At 43.6% G+C, this 18,217-nt stretch overlaps 1 protein-coding gene across 5 annotated transcripts in view; it reads right to left on the reverse strand.

The window, feature by feature from the left end:
* Positions 1–1,614: 1,614 nt before the first annotated feature.
* SEMA5B (semaphorin 5B) overlaps positions 1,615–18,217 on the reverse strand; it is a 265,987-nt gene continuing 249,384 nt past the window's right edge. For 4 of the 5 annotated variants that reach the window (XM_064717685.1, XM_064717686.1, XM_064717683.1 and 1 more), the window contains one exon: positions 1,615–7,901. In XM_064717685.1, the coding sequence (XP_064573755.1) occupies positions 7,746–7,901 (156 nt within the window). In that variant the 3' untranslated portion in view covers positions 1,615–7,745. Of the gene's footprint in view, positions 7,902–8,399; positions 8,470–18,217 lie in introns of all 5 variants that reach the window. The other variant, XM_064717687.1, reaches the window with a different exon arrangement.

Consider the following 18,217-nt stretch of genomic DNA (forward strand, 5'->3'; position numbering starts at 1 on the left):
TTCATATGGAGGGCAGGGCTGGGACAGGTTTGTCACTGCAGCACCTGGCCCAGCCTGTCCCCAAAGCCCCTCTGGCAGGGAGCTGGGAGGAAACAGTGAGACCAGACTCGAGTAATGAGGAAATTTCTGCTTTTTCCTTTTCCTGCATTTTTTATGCCAAACCTCTGAGCACTCCCAAAGGCAGGTTGGAGGGGTCTGTGGGGCAGCAGCCGTTGCTGGGCCCCCCAAGCAGCCCCACAGCCTGGCCTGGGTCCCTGCTTTGCCTGTGCTGCTGGGGGTGCTCCCACACCTCATGGGGAACCCACAAGATAATGAAACTTTCTGTTTTTCACACAATTAAGAATTAAAGAGAGAAAAGGGTACAGTTGGGATGCACAGTGAAGGTGAGAGAACAAAATTTACTGACGTTACCAGTGAAGCTGTTATGTTAATGAGTCAAATTAGCAACTAGAAAAAAAATGTGGTGGTAGACAGATTTAAGGGAAATTGGAAATTGGTTCCAACGTAATACTTTGCTCTAATTGTATGCAGAGGTGTCTTGATGCAAAACAAAACTGTTCAAAAATGACCTCCCTGTGTTATCGTGCAAACTAACTGAGAAAAAAAATCCATCTTATTCACAGCAAGTTTGTTTTTACTGTTCTTGTGCCTCTCAATTACTTTTTAATGGTCTGCATTGAAAAGAAATTCCTGTATGCACACTTGAGAATATGAAAACACCCAAATGATAGCTTATGATTTAGTAGGATTAAAGTATTATGTATGCAGGTGTAGCACGTTTCAGGTTATTAGCAATCCAATCTATTTTTTATGACATTACGGTGTAATTTTCTGTATGGAACTTCAATATAAGTCTTAAGCTGTATCGGAACATAAACTAAAATGTTCCTGACTCTGTCACTTTTCATGGTCTTTTCTTTGATTAATAAATGCAACAAGAGCTATAACGTTCTTCAACACGAGGCTACGATCATCCTTCAATCAAAATATGTCCCTCAGCTTTTCATAACTTTTTGCATCAATATGTAGGGCTTGAGCAGCAGCAGCAGTGACAGGATTTCATTGCAGCTGAGCACACACAGCTGAAAGGCTCTGCACAGGATGAATGTATTCTGCTGGCTTGGCACAGAGAGCAGTTGTGCCCTTGGGGGCTCGGTGTCACCTGCAGAGAGCTGAGGAGCACAAGGGAGATGCTCACTGCAGATCTGGACAAGGATTTGGCACCCAGAATTTCATATTCAACCTTACATCAGTGGGCACCTCACTCAGAAATACCTTCTTTGAAAGGCACCCCATGTTTGGTTGGAGGTTGTGATGGGGGAAGGGAGCCTTACCTCCAGTAACACAATTTGGTGTCCCCAGAGACTGCAACTCATGACAAATATAACCATACCCCATACCTGGGCCTCAGGATGTGGCCAAAGTGCAGGCAGGGAGGAAGGATGGATGCTGCAATTCCCCATCCCCAGCTGGGTGGATGTTGCATGGCCACTGGCCACAAAGGTCAGGAGGAAGCTCCTCCTCATTCCTGCTGGCCCATCCTGCCAGAGCTGTCGGGAGCCCCAGATCCACCACGTGTTGGTCACGCAGGAGAAATAACTCACAGGCTTGTCAGGTTGGTCTGTTTTATTTCTGAATTATTCTTTACATTGTACAATATATAAAAATACAGAGTACCCAAAAAAAATTCACAGTGTCTAAAGGCAGTGATAATAGTCTAGGTCACCTTTATGCTAAAGTACCATCAAGTTCGATTGCATAGGAAAGGTGATGTGCCTTCACAACAGAGTCCAATAACACTCTCCAGGTTTTATTGTTTTGGGGCAAGCATTCTGTGTTCACATAATTGTTTCCCATGTATCCAAGATCCAATATTGCATCTGTCACTCTCCCACCTCAACCACAAGCTAAATCCTATCATTTCCATCTCACATACCATGCATCCTCCCTAAGCTTCCTCTGCGGGAATGCTCCTAATTAAGCACATGGCTTTTAGGTATGGGCAGGTCTGGATGCTGTCTAAGGAGGGGTGTGGAAAGAAAGCACACTGCTGTGCAGCTGGCTGGCTTTTACATTGTTTGACATTTTGGTACTAATAACATTTTTGCTCCGGTTATTAATGGCCCATCCACGCCGACCTCTGCTTGACTCCGTGGCCTGAGAATCAGCAGCGTCCTGCTGACAGAGGCATCAGCACCAGAGCGCAGTGTTAATACTTTCATGACCAGATTTGTTTAAAACCCAATCGTGGCAGGGGCCTGCAGAAAGCCAAATGCTGCTCTTACAGCACTGAATCCTCTTGAATAGCAGGGGCGAGTCTGCAGCTGAGGCTGGAGGCGGAATGGAAACAGTAACAGGTTCAAGACCCAAATTTACACCAAATGCTACTGAGCACAAATGTTTGTGGCTGTGTAAATAGAGGGTAGCTCGTTTTGCTCCTCCAGACAGCATTAATGCATTAACACATTAATTTTGCCCAAAGGTTCTAAAGAAGGAATTCCAGGCGGAAGAGCTGAGACTGCATAGGTCCCACTGAGACCCAGCTCCAGAGGGGTTTCTGCCCAGTTTTGAAGGTTCTGGCAACCAGGAAAAACAAAGTTGGACAGAAAGCTCTCTCAGCTACCCACAAACTGCTCTTGAAGCCACCTGAAGCTTCCTTCTAAAAAGCTTAAGGGAAAAATTCATCTGTAGGGAGCTTAGGCTTTGGTCATGAGGGCATTTAAGGGATTTGTTCAGGAAGAAGGAATCCTCCAGACCTGATTTATTGGGTATTTTTCTGCCATGCTCTGAGGGTGCTGTGCCTGCCGTGTGTGAGGGCTGGCTCAGGGGGGACAGGTGGGGCAGAGCCTTGGCCACGGACACAGAAAGCTCCAGAGACACCCAGGGGCCTCCATGGCCTGGGGGGCTTTTTGGACCCATCTGAAAAACAAAATATATGGGATCACAGGGCTTCTTTTCCTACACTTCAGATCAAACCTCCTGGTGTGACTGTAAGGCAAGGTTTGCAAAGCTGATCAATAACTCAGAAGGCAGTTACTGACTTCTTTTACATGGAAAATGACATTTTCCCCATTCTAACAGATGATGTCTTTTGCTCTAATAGTACAAGACTTGTTACTCCTACTTGCTATTTTAATTTTCTTTGCACAATTACTCCCTACTTATAATTACAAGAACAATAGAGTGATACACATGAGAAATTTAGGAGGCTTATTATGAAAATATAAACAGTATCAAGTATCTCTTTCTTAATAACTCTTAACCAGAATGATTTAGGGGAGAACCAGCATTTCTAACTAGAAAAATCAATTTATTTTTCAATAAAAAATTATATTTCATTTACCTCAAAAGTGTGTTTTTAAACCTAATGGAAAGGGTAGTAGATTTTTATAGGATTTTTTCTTCAGTTTGTCCCTGTGGAATCTGAATACCAGCACTGCCTTTCTTATTCTAAGTTTCCTCTGCAGGCATTTTGCTAAATATATATATTGCGTGTGTATATATTATAAATATATACCATATCTATCCACTGATAGATGTATACACTGTTACAAAAAGAAGAGTAAGTTGTTACAGAAACTTTACATTTACATTTTTATATATATATTTATAGATATTTATATATATATATATAAAACTCTCCCCCGCTACATTTGGTACAAAGAATAAATCGATCTCAATGGACAGCAGTTTTCTCTCCAGGTGGGCTGAACAGCAGATTATCACCGGAGGCATCAAATTGTCTGCATCAGACACGGGCTCCATTCCTGCTCTCTGCTGATTTCAAAGCAAACACTTCATTTTCTGAACATAAGGCAGTAGGAAGCGTGGTGGTTAGACAATAAATGTTATTCTCCTATAAATCTGTACAGGTCATACATTTGAGAGCAGCCCTGGCTCATATGCTGAACATTCAAGTGCACCTTTAGAGCAACAGCACCTCTTGTGTGAGGGTTTGATCCTCAAGTGGTTCGTCTGTCAGTGAGCTGTGAGTTACCGGCAGCTGCTCAAGGAAAACCCGACAGCAAGGGCACACCATCCCTGGATAACAGCAGCAGGCACAGCCCTCAGCTGGGAGAAAGGCAGCCATTTCCATGGAAAAACAGAGAATGGCCTAATTACAGATGTTTCCACTACATACTTGGCTGTAAGATTTCCATCTTATTTCAAGTCCTGTACACCTGAATCCTATCCAAAGGGTTTGCAGAGACACAGTGTCTCCAGACCTACAGAGGAACCACCCAGGGTTCCTTTTCTCTGCCTTAGAAGTAAAGGAAAAAAAAAATATATAGCATAATGAACTTTCAGGAAAGCAATGGATATGCTCCCAAAGGAAATGCATTTCCACTCCAGTTTAAGATGGTATTAGGAATAGGAAATTTTAGCAAGTTCAACATCCAGATGCGGGAGCAACTCAAACTTCTACAGATATTACAGACCTGATGCTCAAGGTGCCAAATTACCTGGAGTGCAAGAACATCCCTGCACATCACGTCATTAACCTGCCACACATTGCAGAGCTCATAAAAAATGCAACTCTCACACTGCATTAACATCGTCCTTACAGAACTGCACTCCTCTGCAAACATTAATTGAGTAATACAGTGTTCTGATTTCTTTTTTTCACTCTCTCCTGGATTCTGCTTTCTGCTCGAATGGAGACTACAGCCCCTTGCTGTGATTGCCAATTATATGAAAAAGGGCTGAATCCATTTGGATGGCTGATAAGAAGGAATGTCTTGATGAAACTATAACCACATGCACCACCCTCATAGCATCTGCCCTCCAATAGCCTACAAAATATCCACCTCCTGAGCACAATGGCAATAATCACCCATCTTGGTGACTTGAACATTTAAATAATTTCATATGGTACTCTGCAAAAAAGAAATCAGTTTGCATCATGTTATTCTGTGAAGCCAAAAATGGAAAAAAAAATTTAAAGGGGAGAGGGGAACAGAGAAAGGAAAAATAGAAGATTGAGATAATTGCAAGGTTTGACTTGCTTGCATTCCCTCAAACTCCAGCTGCAATCTTGCCACGTGCATGGTAATTGCAGAGTGTGTTAATACAGGGACTATTCTGATGGGGAAGCTCAGAGATGGCTTTGATTTTACAATGGCTGAAATGATCTTGGGAGCCAGTGTTTTCTTCTGAATCACATAAATTAAAGCTGGGAAATCCCATCCTGATAGTCTAATGTAATAATTTCCAACCCTTGGGCTACATACTTGTTAGAACTACATTGAGTCAGAATTTTAAATATTGCTGAGGGGCATGTGGAAATTCAGTGAGAGTGAACTCCTTATGGCACGAGGCACGAAGCCATCACTCCCCAAATGGGATTTAGGGCCTGGGAAGAGCCTCCCTGAAGGCAGCCTGCCACCAGTGCTACCCTGCTTCCCTGGAGATCCTGCTCTGCTCCAGCTGCAAGTCTTGCCTGGCTGTGCTGCTGAGGGTTCGGGGCTGCTGAACCACTGTGCCAGCTTGGAGAGTTGCAGCAGGTGCTCCAGACATTCTGCTAGGTCTGCATCAGCTCCTGACTCCACTGCTTAAAATCTGTTTAAGGGCATCTCTCTCTCTCCCTCTGCCCCATCTGTTTCACCTGAGCAGAAACAAGGTGGGCTGCTAAATAAGAAAAGCAGCTGCTGGAAATGGTGGGCACTGCTGAGCCTAAGGTGTCCTTGTGGCAGTGATAATAACCCCACTTTATTACAAATATCCCTACAGCTTTCAATCACTGCAAACTGAAGCCAAACAAAGTAATTTAAAAATGGGAGGCTATTGTATACTTGCCCTCTGGTCAAACCACCATAACACACAGGCTTGCTGAGTCACGCTGGCTCTCCCTCACAGGAAAAGCAATATACTTGTCACAAGTAGCACAGGCTTTCTTCATTTCCTACCAGCTGCCTACGTGAAAGAGCTGAGTACACGGCCCAAGCTGGGCTCCCAAACAAGCAACTGCAAAGGAACAGCACCGAGAAACAACCGATGTGGGCTCACAGCGAAATCCGGAACCAAGCGGGGACAGACAGGACTGCAGGGACAGAGCGAGCCGGGCCGGGCACTGCTCGGGGAAGGTGCAGACAACAAAGCCAAGCTCAGGACCACGTGGAGCTCATGCGTATTTCAGGGTGTACTTTTATCTCATGCTCAGTATTGCGACATTCTAAAATACTTAGCATCAGGAGTTCATCATAAATATTTAGAAACACTGAATGGTAACAGCGGTGAACTTGTTCACGTTGCTAACACACTGGATGTAGTTGTACATTAAGCACCAGCAATAAGTTTCCTTTTTGCCAAACAATTATGTCAGACAAACATCTGGTTGTAGACAACATGGCTTCTGCATCAGACTAATACAGTTCTTATAGACACAGTCACACACATACACAAAATTACATTTCAAGGCTGGATATACTGTTTAATAATGCCACCGCTCCAATTTACTTCAATAGCTGCAGCAGCATTTGTTTGTTGGATTGTTTTTTCTCAGAAAAATTAAAGAAATATTGGCAAACAACGCACTTTACTCAGTTGTGTTACTATTTCATAGAGTACTGAGTGGAAGACGCTGTAAGAATGTGCAGCAGACTTTCTGGGTCATGTCAGACTATGGAAACATTCCTTAAAAAAATACCTTCCCCCTGCAAAGTCAGAATCACTCATTTTTTGAAAGTATATGAACTAAAACCCAATAATAAAACAAGAGGAAATATTAGCCCAAAGCAAGGTGATTTCCCACAAGAAGAGCACGGCCTCTAAAGTTGCCTCTCCTGGCAGACACAATCAGGATCAAAGCTAGAACAAAAGGAGTTAATACTGTCTCAGAAAAAAAGAAAAAGGAAGAAAGAAAAAAAGCCCATGGCTCTTGTGCGGCAATCATCACATCTCTTTTTCCAGTGATATAAACATCTTTGTTTGTTAGGCACTCCAAGTTCATGTCTCCAATGTTATTCCAACATTTACTTTTCTCAGTGTCTCACTGCCTGTATAATTTTCTTTTAATTAAGACTGGAAACATTCTGGAAAGCTTCTTTGGATAATGCACTTTCTTTGTGTGTTGTTTCTCATCAGCTGAACTGCATATTACCAAAGAAGGCTGCAGAGAGTATTTCCTGTAATATGAAAAGATTCTCTTGAAGATATAGGGAACACTGCCCTAGAAAGTTACTACTTTTTTTTTTCCTCAGAAACATAAAAAATCAAAAATAAAAATTAAAAAAAAAATAAAAGGAAAAAGAAAATGTTCATCAAGTTGTTGGTGTGATGGAGTTCTGTTTGGCCCGTCCCATGAGCTGTGTGTCATCTGGCACACCATTGTTGTCCTGGCTCAGGAATGATGCATCCAGCCCTGCTCCAGGAGGCCACCTCTTGCCTTCTTGGAGTGCTCCTGTGTGTTTTGTGTGGCTGCTCAATGGTCACCAAGCCCAGCACACAGCCCCTTCCTCGACAACCTCAGCCTTGGACAGCATGCTGACCTTCCAGCCATAAACAGTTGCAGTAGAAGAGCCATCTCCAGACAAATATCCACAAAAGCTCTGCAAATGGTCCATTTGAATTCTTGTCCTTGTAAGGAGATGTGCTGTTTACAAGAAACACAATTAACCAAAGGAAAAAAAGAAGACCCTACTGTACAATATTTACATCTAGAAGCTGGGCCGGTATTTGGTCCATAAAATCAATTTAAAAAAAAAATCATATAGGAAGTAATCCAGTCCCATAGGATCTGTCCATCATCAGCTGTTGGTAAAGGTCCTTCCAGGGGAGGCCTCGGGCCTGTAATCATATTTATTCAGTGTACTGGGGTAATAGGTTGTTGTGTACACATTGGTTTGCTGCAACGGATAGAAGTTGGTTCTGTCGTCCGGTATCAAGTTGTTCTTGTTAAGTGTCTGTAAAAGAGAAGAGGAGATGACAGGCATGGCCACAGTGCCACACAATTACTCTTTTCTACCTGCAGGCACCTCCCTCTCACCTGCCTGCTCCAGCCAGACTCTGCTGCAGCCACCACCACCTTCCCTCCGGCTGGGAGAGCAAGCTGGCACCTCGCGCTCGCTACGGGCCGGGCTTGGGGACCACAGCTCCTGCCGGGTTGTCCCTCAGCTGCCCTGCACTCAGCTACTGCTGGGGATGGAGCCAGAGCCCTCTCCAGGGACACGGAGTCTCCTGGTGGATGGCGTGTCTGAACACCACTGTCACACAAAGCCATGCTGGGCCTACACGAAGGCTGGCGATTAACGGCAGCGCTCAGCTCTAACCTCGTCCAAAATGCTCATGGCTCAGCTCTAACCTCGTCCAAAATGCTCATGGTACAGCTTGTGGCTCCCTCTCAAACCAGGTGCCAAAACGTGCCAACCTTTTCCTCTTTGGAAGAGCAGGTGTGCATTTACCTGATCTCCATCTCCATTGGTAGATATCCAGGTTTGGACCCCCCGATATTAAGTGTGTCACTTCTGTAAGCTACAGTATAAGTAACAAATCATGGTCACTTTTGGAAAATCTAAAATTACTTAAAAAAATTTCACAACCACGTAACAATTGTCGGAAACAATAACATAAAAAATTAGAATGACAAATGCCCGTTTTACCAGAAAAATTTAGAAATGTTTTTTTTCTCCCTCCCCTCTTCCCACCAACAAGCAGATGTCCCCCTCTCCCCAGATTAAAGACCATTGCTATGCCAGCTGTTACCTATGTGCAAGGATAAAATCACACTTTGTGTGTATGTGTGCAATAATTCTATGGAACTTTCTCCTTCCTCACAGTCATCTGATTTCTGTGAATTTGTCTGAGATACTTTTATCACAATTTTTTCACCTAACACCTGGCTTAAATTTCTTATGCCTATCTCTGGTCTATGTCACTCCAAAGTGCACCTTTAATGGCTGTTGAGCAGGGAACTCACTCCTTTGATCTGGGAGTCAACACCAGATCTTCAGGGAGCATTTAATTAACAGCACATTTAAGAGAGTATGAGCATCTCTCTTGTCAGGAGCAGAGATGGAGGGGTCTAATGAGCCAGCTAGTCCTGGGCCCTAATGGCTGTTCTGGCACGATCTGATGCTGCTTTAGTGAGGAGCCACTTCACCTCGGTTCCCCCTTGAGACAAACCTCTCTTCCCTGACCCAGCTCAGGGCAAGGTGAGAACTAATTAACTAATGCCTGAATCCATGAACTACCCAGCTCCTTCCGCTTTGATCGACCCACTGAACTTCAGGCAAAGTGTCTCCCTCAGCAAGGTGAGAAATCTCTGCTCTGCCTGAGGGCAGGTGGAAGTTTCTGGGGAAGGCTCTGTCCCCCCAGCCCCAGCAGCAGCAGGGTGACCTGACTGCAGTGGGCTCCCTACTGCGCGTCAGGCTTCATCCACATCCCAGCTGTGACCACTGAAAGGATCAGCTACCCTGGGCTCAAAGACAAGACCACAGGCAGTACATTTATCTCCCTGTTTCTTTGTAATCAAATCATTTTACTGCATGGGGAGGGGGAGAGGAGGAGGAAGAAAAGAAAATGTTTTCTTCTAATCAGCAGACTGACAGCTACAGCTACCTTGGGAGCTTACAACTCCCAATTTCATACAAGATGTTAGAAAGAAAAGCTTTCCTGTGCCAAAGCTACCCTGGCAAAGAAATTTCCCAATTGCTGAACAACCAAATAAGTTTTTCAGAAATAAGCACTGCCTGAAACATCTCATATGAAAACTAGAGGAGACCCAGCCCCCTCCTGGTCTGACTGCAATCTCCCTCTGCCCGGACTCCCTAAATTGATCCCATAGCACAACACTTGTAGGAACCAATGAGAGAATTTGTATAGGCATGCTCTAAGTGACAAATACTTTCAAGAAATGAGAATTTGTGCCCTTCAATATGGAAGTAAAAAAGGAAATGTCATGCTTTGCTCGCAGTCACCCAAAGAAATATTCAAGTAGTGTGGCCAACAGTCTGCAGCTTTGTGCTGGAGGCTGGGAAAGAAGGAAGCCAGCCTCAGTCCTCCAGTGCTTGCTATGCTTCCTTGGGAAATCCAATTAACTGCTCTGCGCCTCCGTGTCTTCTGACCCAGCTTGAGAAAAACAAAGTTTGAGGCTCCCTGTAAAAAGGCACTTTTCTAAGTACTACCACCAAGTATTTGGGGGAGTTGCTCTCTGGTGAGCCCCACAGGTGTTCACACTGGCTGTACACAATGGCTGCTGTTTCCTACTGATGTTCCTAGTCTGGGACCCACTGCTGGCACCATAACTCCATGGCCACAACAGAAGGAAGATGAAGAGGCTGAGTCCCACTACCACAGTTTCTCTGGACTCTCTTGACTTTCTCTGGTCCAGCATCCAGGCCTTGTCTGGTTGGTTAAGATTCATGGCATGACAGGATTGCCACCTCTGAAACTTAGTGAGATGAAAACCCTTGACCTGCAATAGCTCAGGACCATCTTGATATAAGGACAAAGACCTCAGGACTCAACTTCTTTGGCTTTGGGATGGAAAATCTCTATGAGTTTTAACATGTTCCACAGTATTTAAAACTAGCCCATTACAACAGATTTAGCAATTAATTAACATGATTTGCATTTTTCCTTCTCTCTCTTATGTTCATGTAGTACTTACTTAAGAAAAACACCACAACCGGTCATTTGCTCTTTTTGGTTTTATTTTGGATGGAGGGTTTATATCTTAAGTAAATACCTCATAAAATGGCTTAGTGGAATTTATAATACAATTAACCACAAATAATTTGTCTCTGGAAATGCTGCAGTGGCAGTACTGTCCTAAATCAGCATGATCAATGTGCACTGCTTTAACATTTCCCCCCACAAACTTATTGTCTGTCTCATTTTAATAGACAGATGATTAGGTTCCTTGGCACTAGAAATTGGTTGATATTTGTAGAAGGGAAATTAGGCAGCAGTGAAATTTAGAGATGTACACAGACACACTCATGCATTCCCTGCAGGAGAAGAGGTTGCAGTTAAATCTCTCTGGATCGACTCCTGTGCTGCTTTACTCAGAGTTTTAACCCCTACTCTCATCCCACAGCTCTTCACTGTGACAGTACAGAGATGGCAAACAACTTTCCCTTTGGAAGGCATTTCCTCATTGCTGTGTGGGTTATGCCATTGAGAACAGAGCCTCCTGACAGCCTGAACTCACTGCAGTTCCTGTGGGATGGGATCGTCCTGCTGCACCCATGGATGCCCCCAGCAATACTGATCACTCCCAACAGGAAAGGCAAGAGTTGTCACCAACGTTGTCACCAGCTCGTCACAAAACCCAATACAGACCAGACCCTGGCTCCCAGCCCAACTCCTGCCAGTGTCTCATCCCCTCAGCCCCCCTGAGCCAGGTCCTCAGTATGACCAGGGCCAAGAAGTGCTTCCTGAAGACAAAGCCCAGCATGTCCTCCTGGAAAGGACAGTCCTTTGGTGCTTTTGCAGGGACTTGGCAGTGGCTGCAGCAGCAAAGCTGACTGAAGCAGCCCAGCCAGCACTAGAGCTCACCAGAGGTTTCAGGGAAGGAAAAGAGACTTGCCTTTGCAACCTGAGCCCTCCTGCACCCTCCAGGGCAATAGACCTGTCAGTCATCTCAGCACCTCCAGACCCTTCCAATGACACTTTTCCTGACACTCAACCTGTATCTTCCTCTTATTGTCTGCTTCCTCCCATATCAAACACTACTGACTGCCCTTGCCAGCAACTACAAGCTTTTACAACTGTCTGCTCAGTAAGCAGAAAGAACCAAAAGCCTGATCAATGCTTACTGCTGCAAATTAGTTTTGACAAAATCTCCGTGCCATACACTTGATGTATTCCAAACACCAAGGAAAATGCATTTCAGGCCCTCATTTTGGTCCTATCCTGCCTTGAGAAGAAAGAAGCTTTTGGTATTTGTGCAAGCATAATATTCCATGTAAAAAGTGAGGCCAGACTGAGCTAATATGAAAACCTGTGGATGCACTTAGGAAAAGTACTCCATTTCACTAACAATTATTTCTTTTACCTGCTTCCTCCCTCACAGTATGAGCCATGACATCCTGGCATGGCATAGCTGATACAATTTGTTTCTTTTGGTCTGTTCACCACTAACCTCAGTTTAAGGGCCTGTTAGCAGAAGGAAAGCCCCCAGCATGCTCTAACACAGCCAAGTGGATCACTCAATAGCAAGCCCAACTTAACTGCTTTCTTTAAATGACACCTTACACAGCCTTTAGGCTGCATTGGCATATGACTGATATAATTTGAAAAAATCTCTGACCCAGGAACTCTGCTTTGTCAAGCAGGAATGTTTTCATATGGACTACAATGGTTATGGCTTTAACAGACTGTAAAAGAGCAGCAGCTTGCTCCCTTATATGTGATATGTCAACTAACCAAGAGATCCAGTCTTGTTGTTGGTGAATCGCATGTCCGTGCCAAGCACAGCAGAATCCTGAGTAGTTCAATATTTATGGAATTATATGAACAATCTGATCACTCATGCAAGTGTGCAGTTAGAAGTGGAGGAGTCTGAGGGGAAGGGTCACACCATAGGCAGAGCACTCACAGGCTGCTTCTCCCAGTTCCTGCCCAGTGGTGGGTGTGTTAAACAGACTCTGTTGTACCACATGCATACATTTAACTTTGTTCAGCTTTCTCCATTGATATTTTTAGCCTAGGTCATCATTCAGATTTTCCATTTGTTCATTTTTCTCCAGCAAGACCTTGCCACTAGTTCCCCAAATTCTACCCCTGCTCCAAATCATTAAGTCATTATCCACTGACCTAGTTGCTTACATTCTCCCAGATGTATCAAAACATCTTTACACATAACAGTATGGGACTTCCAGTACTACTCAACTCCCATCCCACAGCTGCAAGTATAAGCTGTGTAAACATTTCTTACACACATAAACAGATCAAATGTTTCAATTTCCAATATGCAGTCATGAAAATTTCAAAACTTGATTTAAAAAGTAGATGGGCATCTCCCCACTCACAATTAAAAGGAAGTCCATATATTTTTGAGAAGTTAAGTGAAAATGATACTTCTAAAAGCTTCTGATACTCGTACAACTAATACTAAAATTAGGGCCATAATGTAGTTCCCACAGGGTAACATATGATGGCAAGATTTCCTTAATCTGCTCATGAAGAAAGCACTCAGCTTTTCAGAGCTCAGCATTCTCTCTGAGCTCCAGATCTTTCTATTTTGGGGGTTGTGGAGGAAGAGTCAGCAAGTTTCCCAGGAGTTTTGTAGGTTAATCTTCACCAGCTATGCAGCATCAGAATCCCAGTGAAGTCAGTGAGCAAGGACAATATCCCCCAGCCTCACAGCTCCTCCACTATTTCTCTGTAAACAGGTATAATTTCAGTTCTTCTACCTCCCACTCATGACATTTTCCTCTTTAGAAAGGTAAAAAAGAAAAAAAGTGGGGGATCTTCCCTGGGCAGCTGCAAACAATTTTTTCAGTTTTTATGGTTACCACCACTTTAGCCTCTGAAGAGGCTGAACAATGCAGTGCACACCTTTCCATGGCTCATCAGAGACATGCTGCCTGTGCCAGGGCTGCACAGCTTTAGGTTTCCACCTTGGAATTTTGTTTGTAATGTTGAACGCCCCAGTGCACTACAGAGAAATCTTCCCCTTTCCTTCACCCCAGGATGAGTGCAGGCATGAAGGAACCGGGGTAAGAACTTCAATCGCTGCTAACCCTGGTCATCCACTGTGAACACAGCAGAAGGTCTAAAATCAGGGTCCAGGGAGCAGACAGCAACTTTGTAGCCAACCCATTCCTCTTAGTAAATCCAAATGAAGCCCTTGTGCATCCCTCATCCTTCCGCTGCAGAAATCAAGGAAAACACTCCTGCTGAACTCAGCCACACAATTATCCCTAAAAGAATTGAGGCAGCCTTTCCAACTTTCCTTGTAACAGCATCCAACAGACCTCCTGTAGCAACAGTGGGATGGCCATTACGCCCCCTCATTCCCCAGGAAAATGGAGGGATAAGGGAATTGTGCAATGATGTAATGAAACCAAGATCCAACATTTAGGTTCTTTTGTGCTCCTTTTAAGCCATTTGCTTCTTGCAGTGAAATCAGATTGAGCAAAATGCCTTTTTGATGCAGATCAGCTGTTCCATGGAGCTAGACATGCCTCCTTGTTAAAGGATGTTACTTTTTGCTTTGTTGAAACATTAGCCAAATGACTCGGGCTGTGGAAATATATTAATATTATGAAACATTTACCAAAGCTTGTACATCTCTGGAAGTACTAGGGCAGAGATCTTGGAATTATAATTAATCAGTAAATTTGGGAATAATTAGCATAATAATTACATTTCAACAAAATAAACCATACAACTAAAATAACCTCTTTTGGCAATAACTGAGAAAATACATGACGTCTGGCCCACCCACATGCTCCCTTTCTTCTGATCAACTGGATGCCACAACACTGCTGTGCCTCTTGAACTAAGAATTACAAATCACCCTGGAAAGATGGAAAGTTGCCAGGAAGACCTTATGAGACCCATGTATTTTCTCCAAGCTAGGAGTGATTTTTAGGACTTGAATGACTCCTCTTTCTGATATTTCTTTAAAATTTGCTTAGTGTCTTATGCCAAGAAAACTATCTCACCTGATGCTTTTATAAAGCCTCTTAAGCTCTGCCTACATGGAGTCAAAGGAAGCAGTGGCCAGGGTTTATGCATTGAGTTTTTTCCTGATGAATTCAATAAGGCTGTTTGCAGGATTTACAGTGAAGTGTAGATGTACAGATGAGGAACCTATTTTCTATATAAGAAGGTTATTCATCTCAAAAAGAGATACAAAAAAATCCCACTGGGACACTAAACTTATGATTGCATTTTCTTTTTGGATGAAAGCTTACCATATTTTTAGACTGGAGATTCTTTGTTCACTGTTATTGGTAAATAAATTAAACAACCCCCAAATGACGGCAGCATCTGTAGATGTGCTCAGGTTGACAATAGAACTAACATCCAATTATCAGAAAATGAATAGCTAAAGTTATTTATAGCTGTTTGAAAATAGCTATTTTATCCTTGCACTTAGGAGGGAGTGAAGTTATATTACTGCCATTGTAAACTTATAAAACCCTTCAGAGCTGGCAGCATAAAGGACCATTGTCAGAAGGATGCTTTGGCACATTTCTGACTTCAAGCACATGAGTAAGATGGCAAAACAAACTGCATGTAATAGTAAGGCAAACTGAAGTATTTTTCTGAACTGGAAACTGAAGTCTGAGGAGGTCATGGAAATCCTCCCACTGGCAAGTGCAGGTGTCTAGCCTAAAGCTTGCAATTTAGCCCCAGCTTGCCTATGATGTGGGGGTGGCAACACCCATGATGTGGTGTCCAGACACAAAAGAGGAATTCAAGGCTGCCCCAACTGCTTCCCAATATAGCTGATGCACAGGATGAAGCAGACATGATCTCAGCTGTGTGGGAAGGTGCAAACTGTCTCCTCATTGCACTCCTTGCCTTGGTGAATGCCCTTCCTGGGTGCCCCACGCACACAGAGTGTTACTAGAGAGGCTCAGCATGCTCCAGTACTCAGACAAATTCACCAGGCATAACCATGGCCCTTTAAAACTGACATTAATCACTCTGGGTGCAGGTTTGGAGCACTGGGCTGTACTGGGCTCCAGCTGATGGTAACTAGTCTGGGGCTGTCTGGGGGCACAGCTCCCACTGCCCTGCTGCTCTCATACTGGAGCAAGCAGCCTTGAGCCTCAGAGCTGGTGAATTACCAGCACAAGTCATGCAGCCTCGTGCCAGCCCACAGTGCTGCATTTAGACTGAGAACTGCAAAGGTGTAACTGCAGTGGTGAAAAAAGAAGTAATAAAAATAAAAGTAAAAACTGGGCCCAATTTGCCATCTGCTAACTCCATTCAGTCTCTTATAGTCTTACTGCTTTCCAAATTCTCCCACCCTCTAAATAGCTGCTTCTTGATTATTTTCCTCAGGATTGCTTTATTTTCTCCCCATGTTGCCTCTCACCTTGTTATTTCCTCTGTAACCTCCTCAGGTCATTTTCCATTAGTCCTATAGCAGTGGCTGTTTTTTTGACACACCTTCCAGTTTAATATCTACTGCTCATTTAATTAACACACTGACTGCACTCTCTCCAAGGTCGTTAATGAAGATATTAAATAAAGCCAAACCTTGCATTACTGCTTGCAGCGTCCCAAACAACTCCTCCCCAAAGCCCTGTTTGTTCCCATCAACAATTGCCCAATGTTCACAGTCCATTAGCCAGGTTTCAATCTCTACAGCAGCCTTCCTGTCCAAGCCAATTTCTATTTACACATCACAAGATTATTTAAGACACCAATACCACCCTCTTTGCTTTAGATGTATGGACGAGTGAAGCTACATTTTTAACCAGCTGAGAATCTGCAGCTCTAACTCTGTGCAAAAAGTGATTATGTTTGATTTCTCCCTGCTCAGCATTAGGTCTTGGCTCAGCTGTCAGCTCAGCTGAACCACCTTTCATTTCATCAGGGTATGTGATATGTTGCCTCTCAAATATTAATTCAGATCTTCCTGCATATTAATACTGACACAGATTTGTTTCAATGAGTTTCCACTGCTGTAAGTGAAAGCACAGTTGAGTCAATCCCATTTGTTTCTCCTGGTTTCACTCTCTAGTATAGCCCTGGCTGCCAAATTTTACAGACAGAGCAGGATTTAACACCCCATTGATGTGCTTGGTTGAATGGGGAAGGCCTGGGCTTTTTCTAGCGATTGTGGGCCCGTATGCTCACAGATGCTCTGTCTGATCCCCAAATCCAACTGACATTTCCCACACAGACTTACTCATGCTACTTGTGGGACTTTAGTGCATTGCACTTCTGTAGCTTAACAGTGACTCAATTAGCAGGGCAGAAATGAGCCTGCTTTCTAACTAACACTTTTGTGTTACCTTTGCAATTCATGGCACTGGGGGCTTGCCTAAGGTCCCTGATATTTATAAAGGTAATTGGAGTTGTTCATTAGCTGGTTCTCAGAGACTCTGGGATACAGTCCATCTAGATTCCTTCACCCACAGATTTTCAGTTCTTTCCTGTATTCACATGCTTTGTGCCAAATCTCAGGACAATATTAGAGCTGACTCAATGAGGATTCCCCCAGCTCTATGGGAGTGCAGGCAGAGTTACTCCTGCTTCCCCTAGGCCAAACCTCACATGTATATATAAATGATGCACCAGGGAAAGTGGCTGTGGTTGTAGTGTATCCCCAGGCTGTGCAGCTCATGCTGTGGCAGCAGCCAGTGCATCCTGAGCAGCCCTGAGCTCTCAATGATTCTTCAGGACTATGCAGTCATGGTCAAGAAAAAAAAAAAAGCTCAAGTATTTCATCAGTCCTCACTCAAGAGCTGCCAAACACTCTGGAAACTGAGCTCTAGTCCTGAATACTGACACAGCTATCTTTATTTTGTATGCATGTAGCTCAATTTCTTTATAACTCTACTTAAGAATCCATTAATTGCAAGTGGAACTGTTTAAGAAGAATAGCAAGGCAGCTCATCTCCAAGTGTAGCACAAAGGTTATATGTTTTCTGATATTTATTGTTTGTCTAATATTATCTTCTCCCTTTACTCTAGCTCCCTGCCTCTTTCATGGCTCCCTTTAAAGTCTTCTGCAAACACATAATTAATTCCTCCTGCACATCTTGGTGGCACTGAGGATTTCCTGGTTCAGCTAATACACATAACACTTCTAGCCAGAGCTTTGAGGCAACCAAGAGGAGAGAATCACCTCAAGTACCTGGACCAAGGGAGAACCTTTAACTTCTAGCAAATGAGGAAAGGGTATATTTGAAATATTCCACTGCTGTCCAGTAGAGGGAAGTCATGTAAGTAAGCAGCAGCAAGTCCAGTGCAATTTTGTTATGCCCATTCCTGTAGTTCTTCAATTAATTATTATTCCAGCACAGCTGGGTGGGTGCAGGCTTGTGCATGTCAACCTCAGAGAAATTAGGAAAGGGGAAAATGGCAAGAAAAAGGTAATATCAGTCATTAGATCAATGAGTGTAGCTGGAAAAATCAGATAAGCTTTAGAACACATCTGTCTGTCTTCAGTTCTGAAACAGCAGCTCACATGTTCAAAAACCTGCCAGATTTTCCAGCTACACTCATTGATCTAATTAAAAACAAACCAAAACTTGTCTGCCTACAAACAGATTATCACAGCTGCAGTAATACTTCTCCAAAGAAA

Source organism: Zonotrichia leucophrys, chromosome 7, assembly GCF_028769735.1.
Source record: "Zonotrichia leucophrys gambelii isolate GWCS_2022_RI chromosome 7, RI_Zleu_2.0, whole genome shotgun sequence".
Taxonomy (NCBI): Eukaryota; Metazoa; Chordata; class Aves; order Passeriformes; family Passerellidae; genus Zonotrichia; species Zonotrichia leucophrys.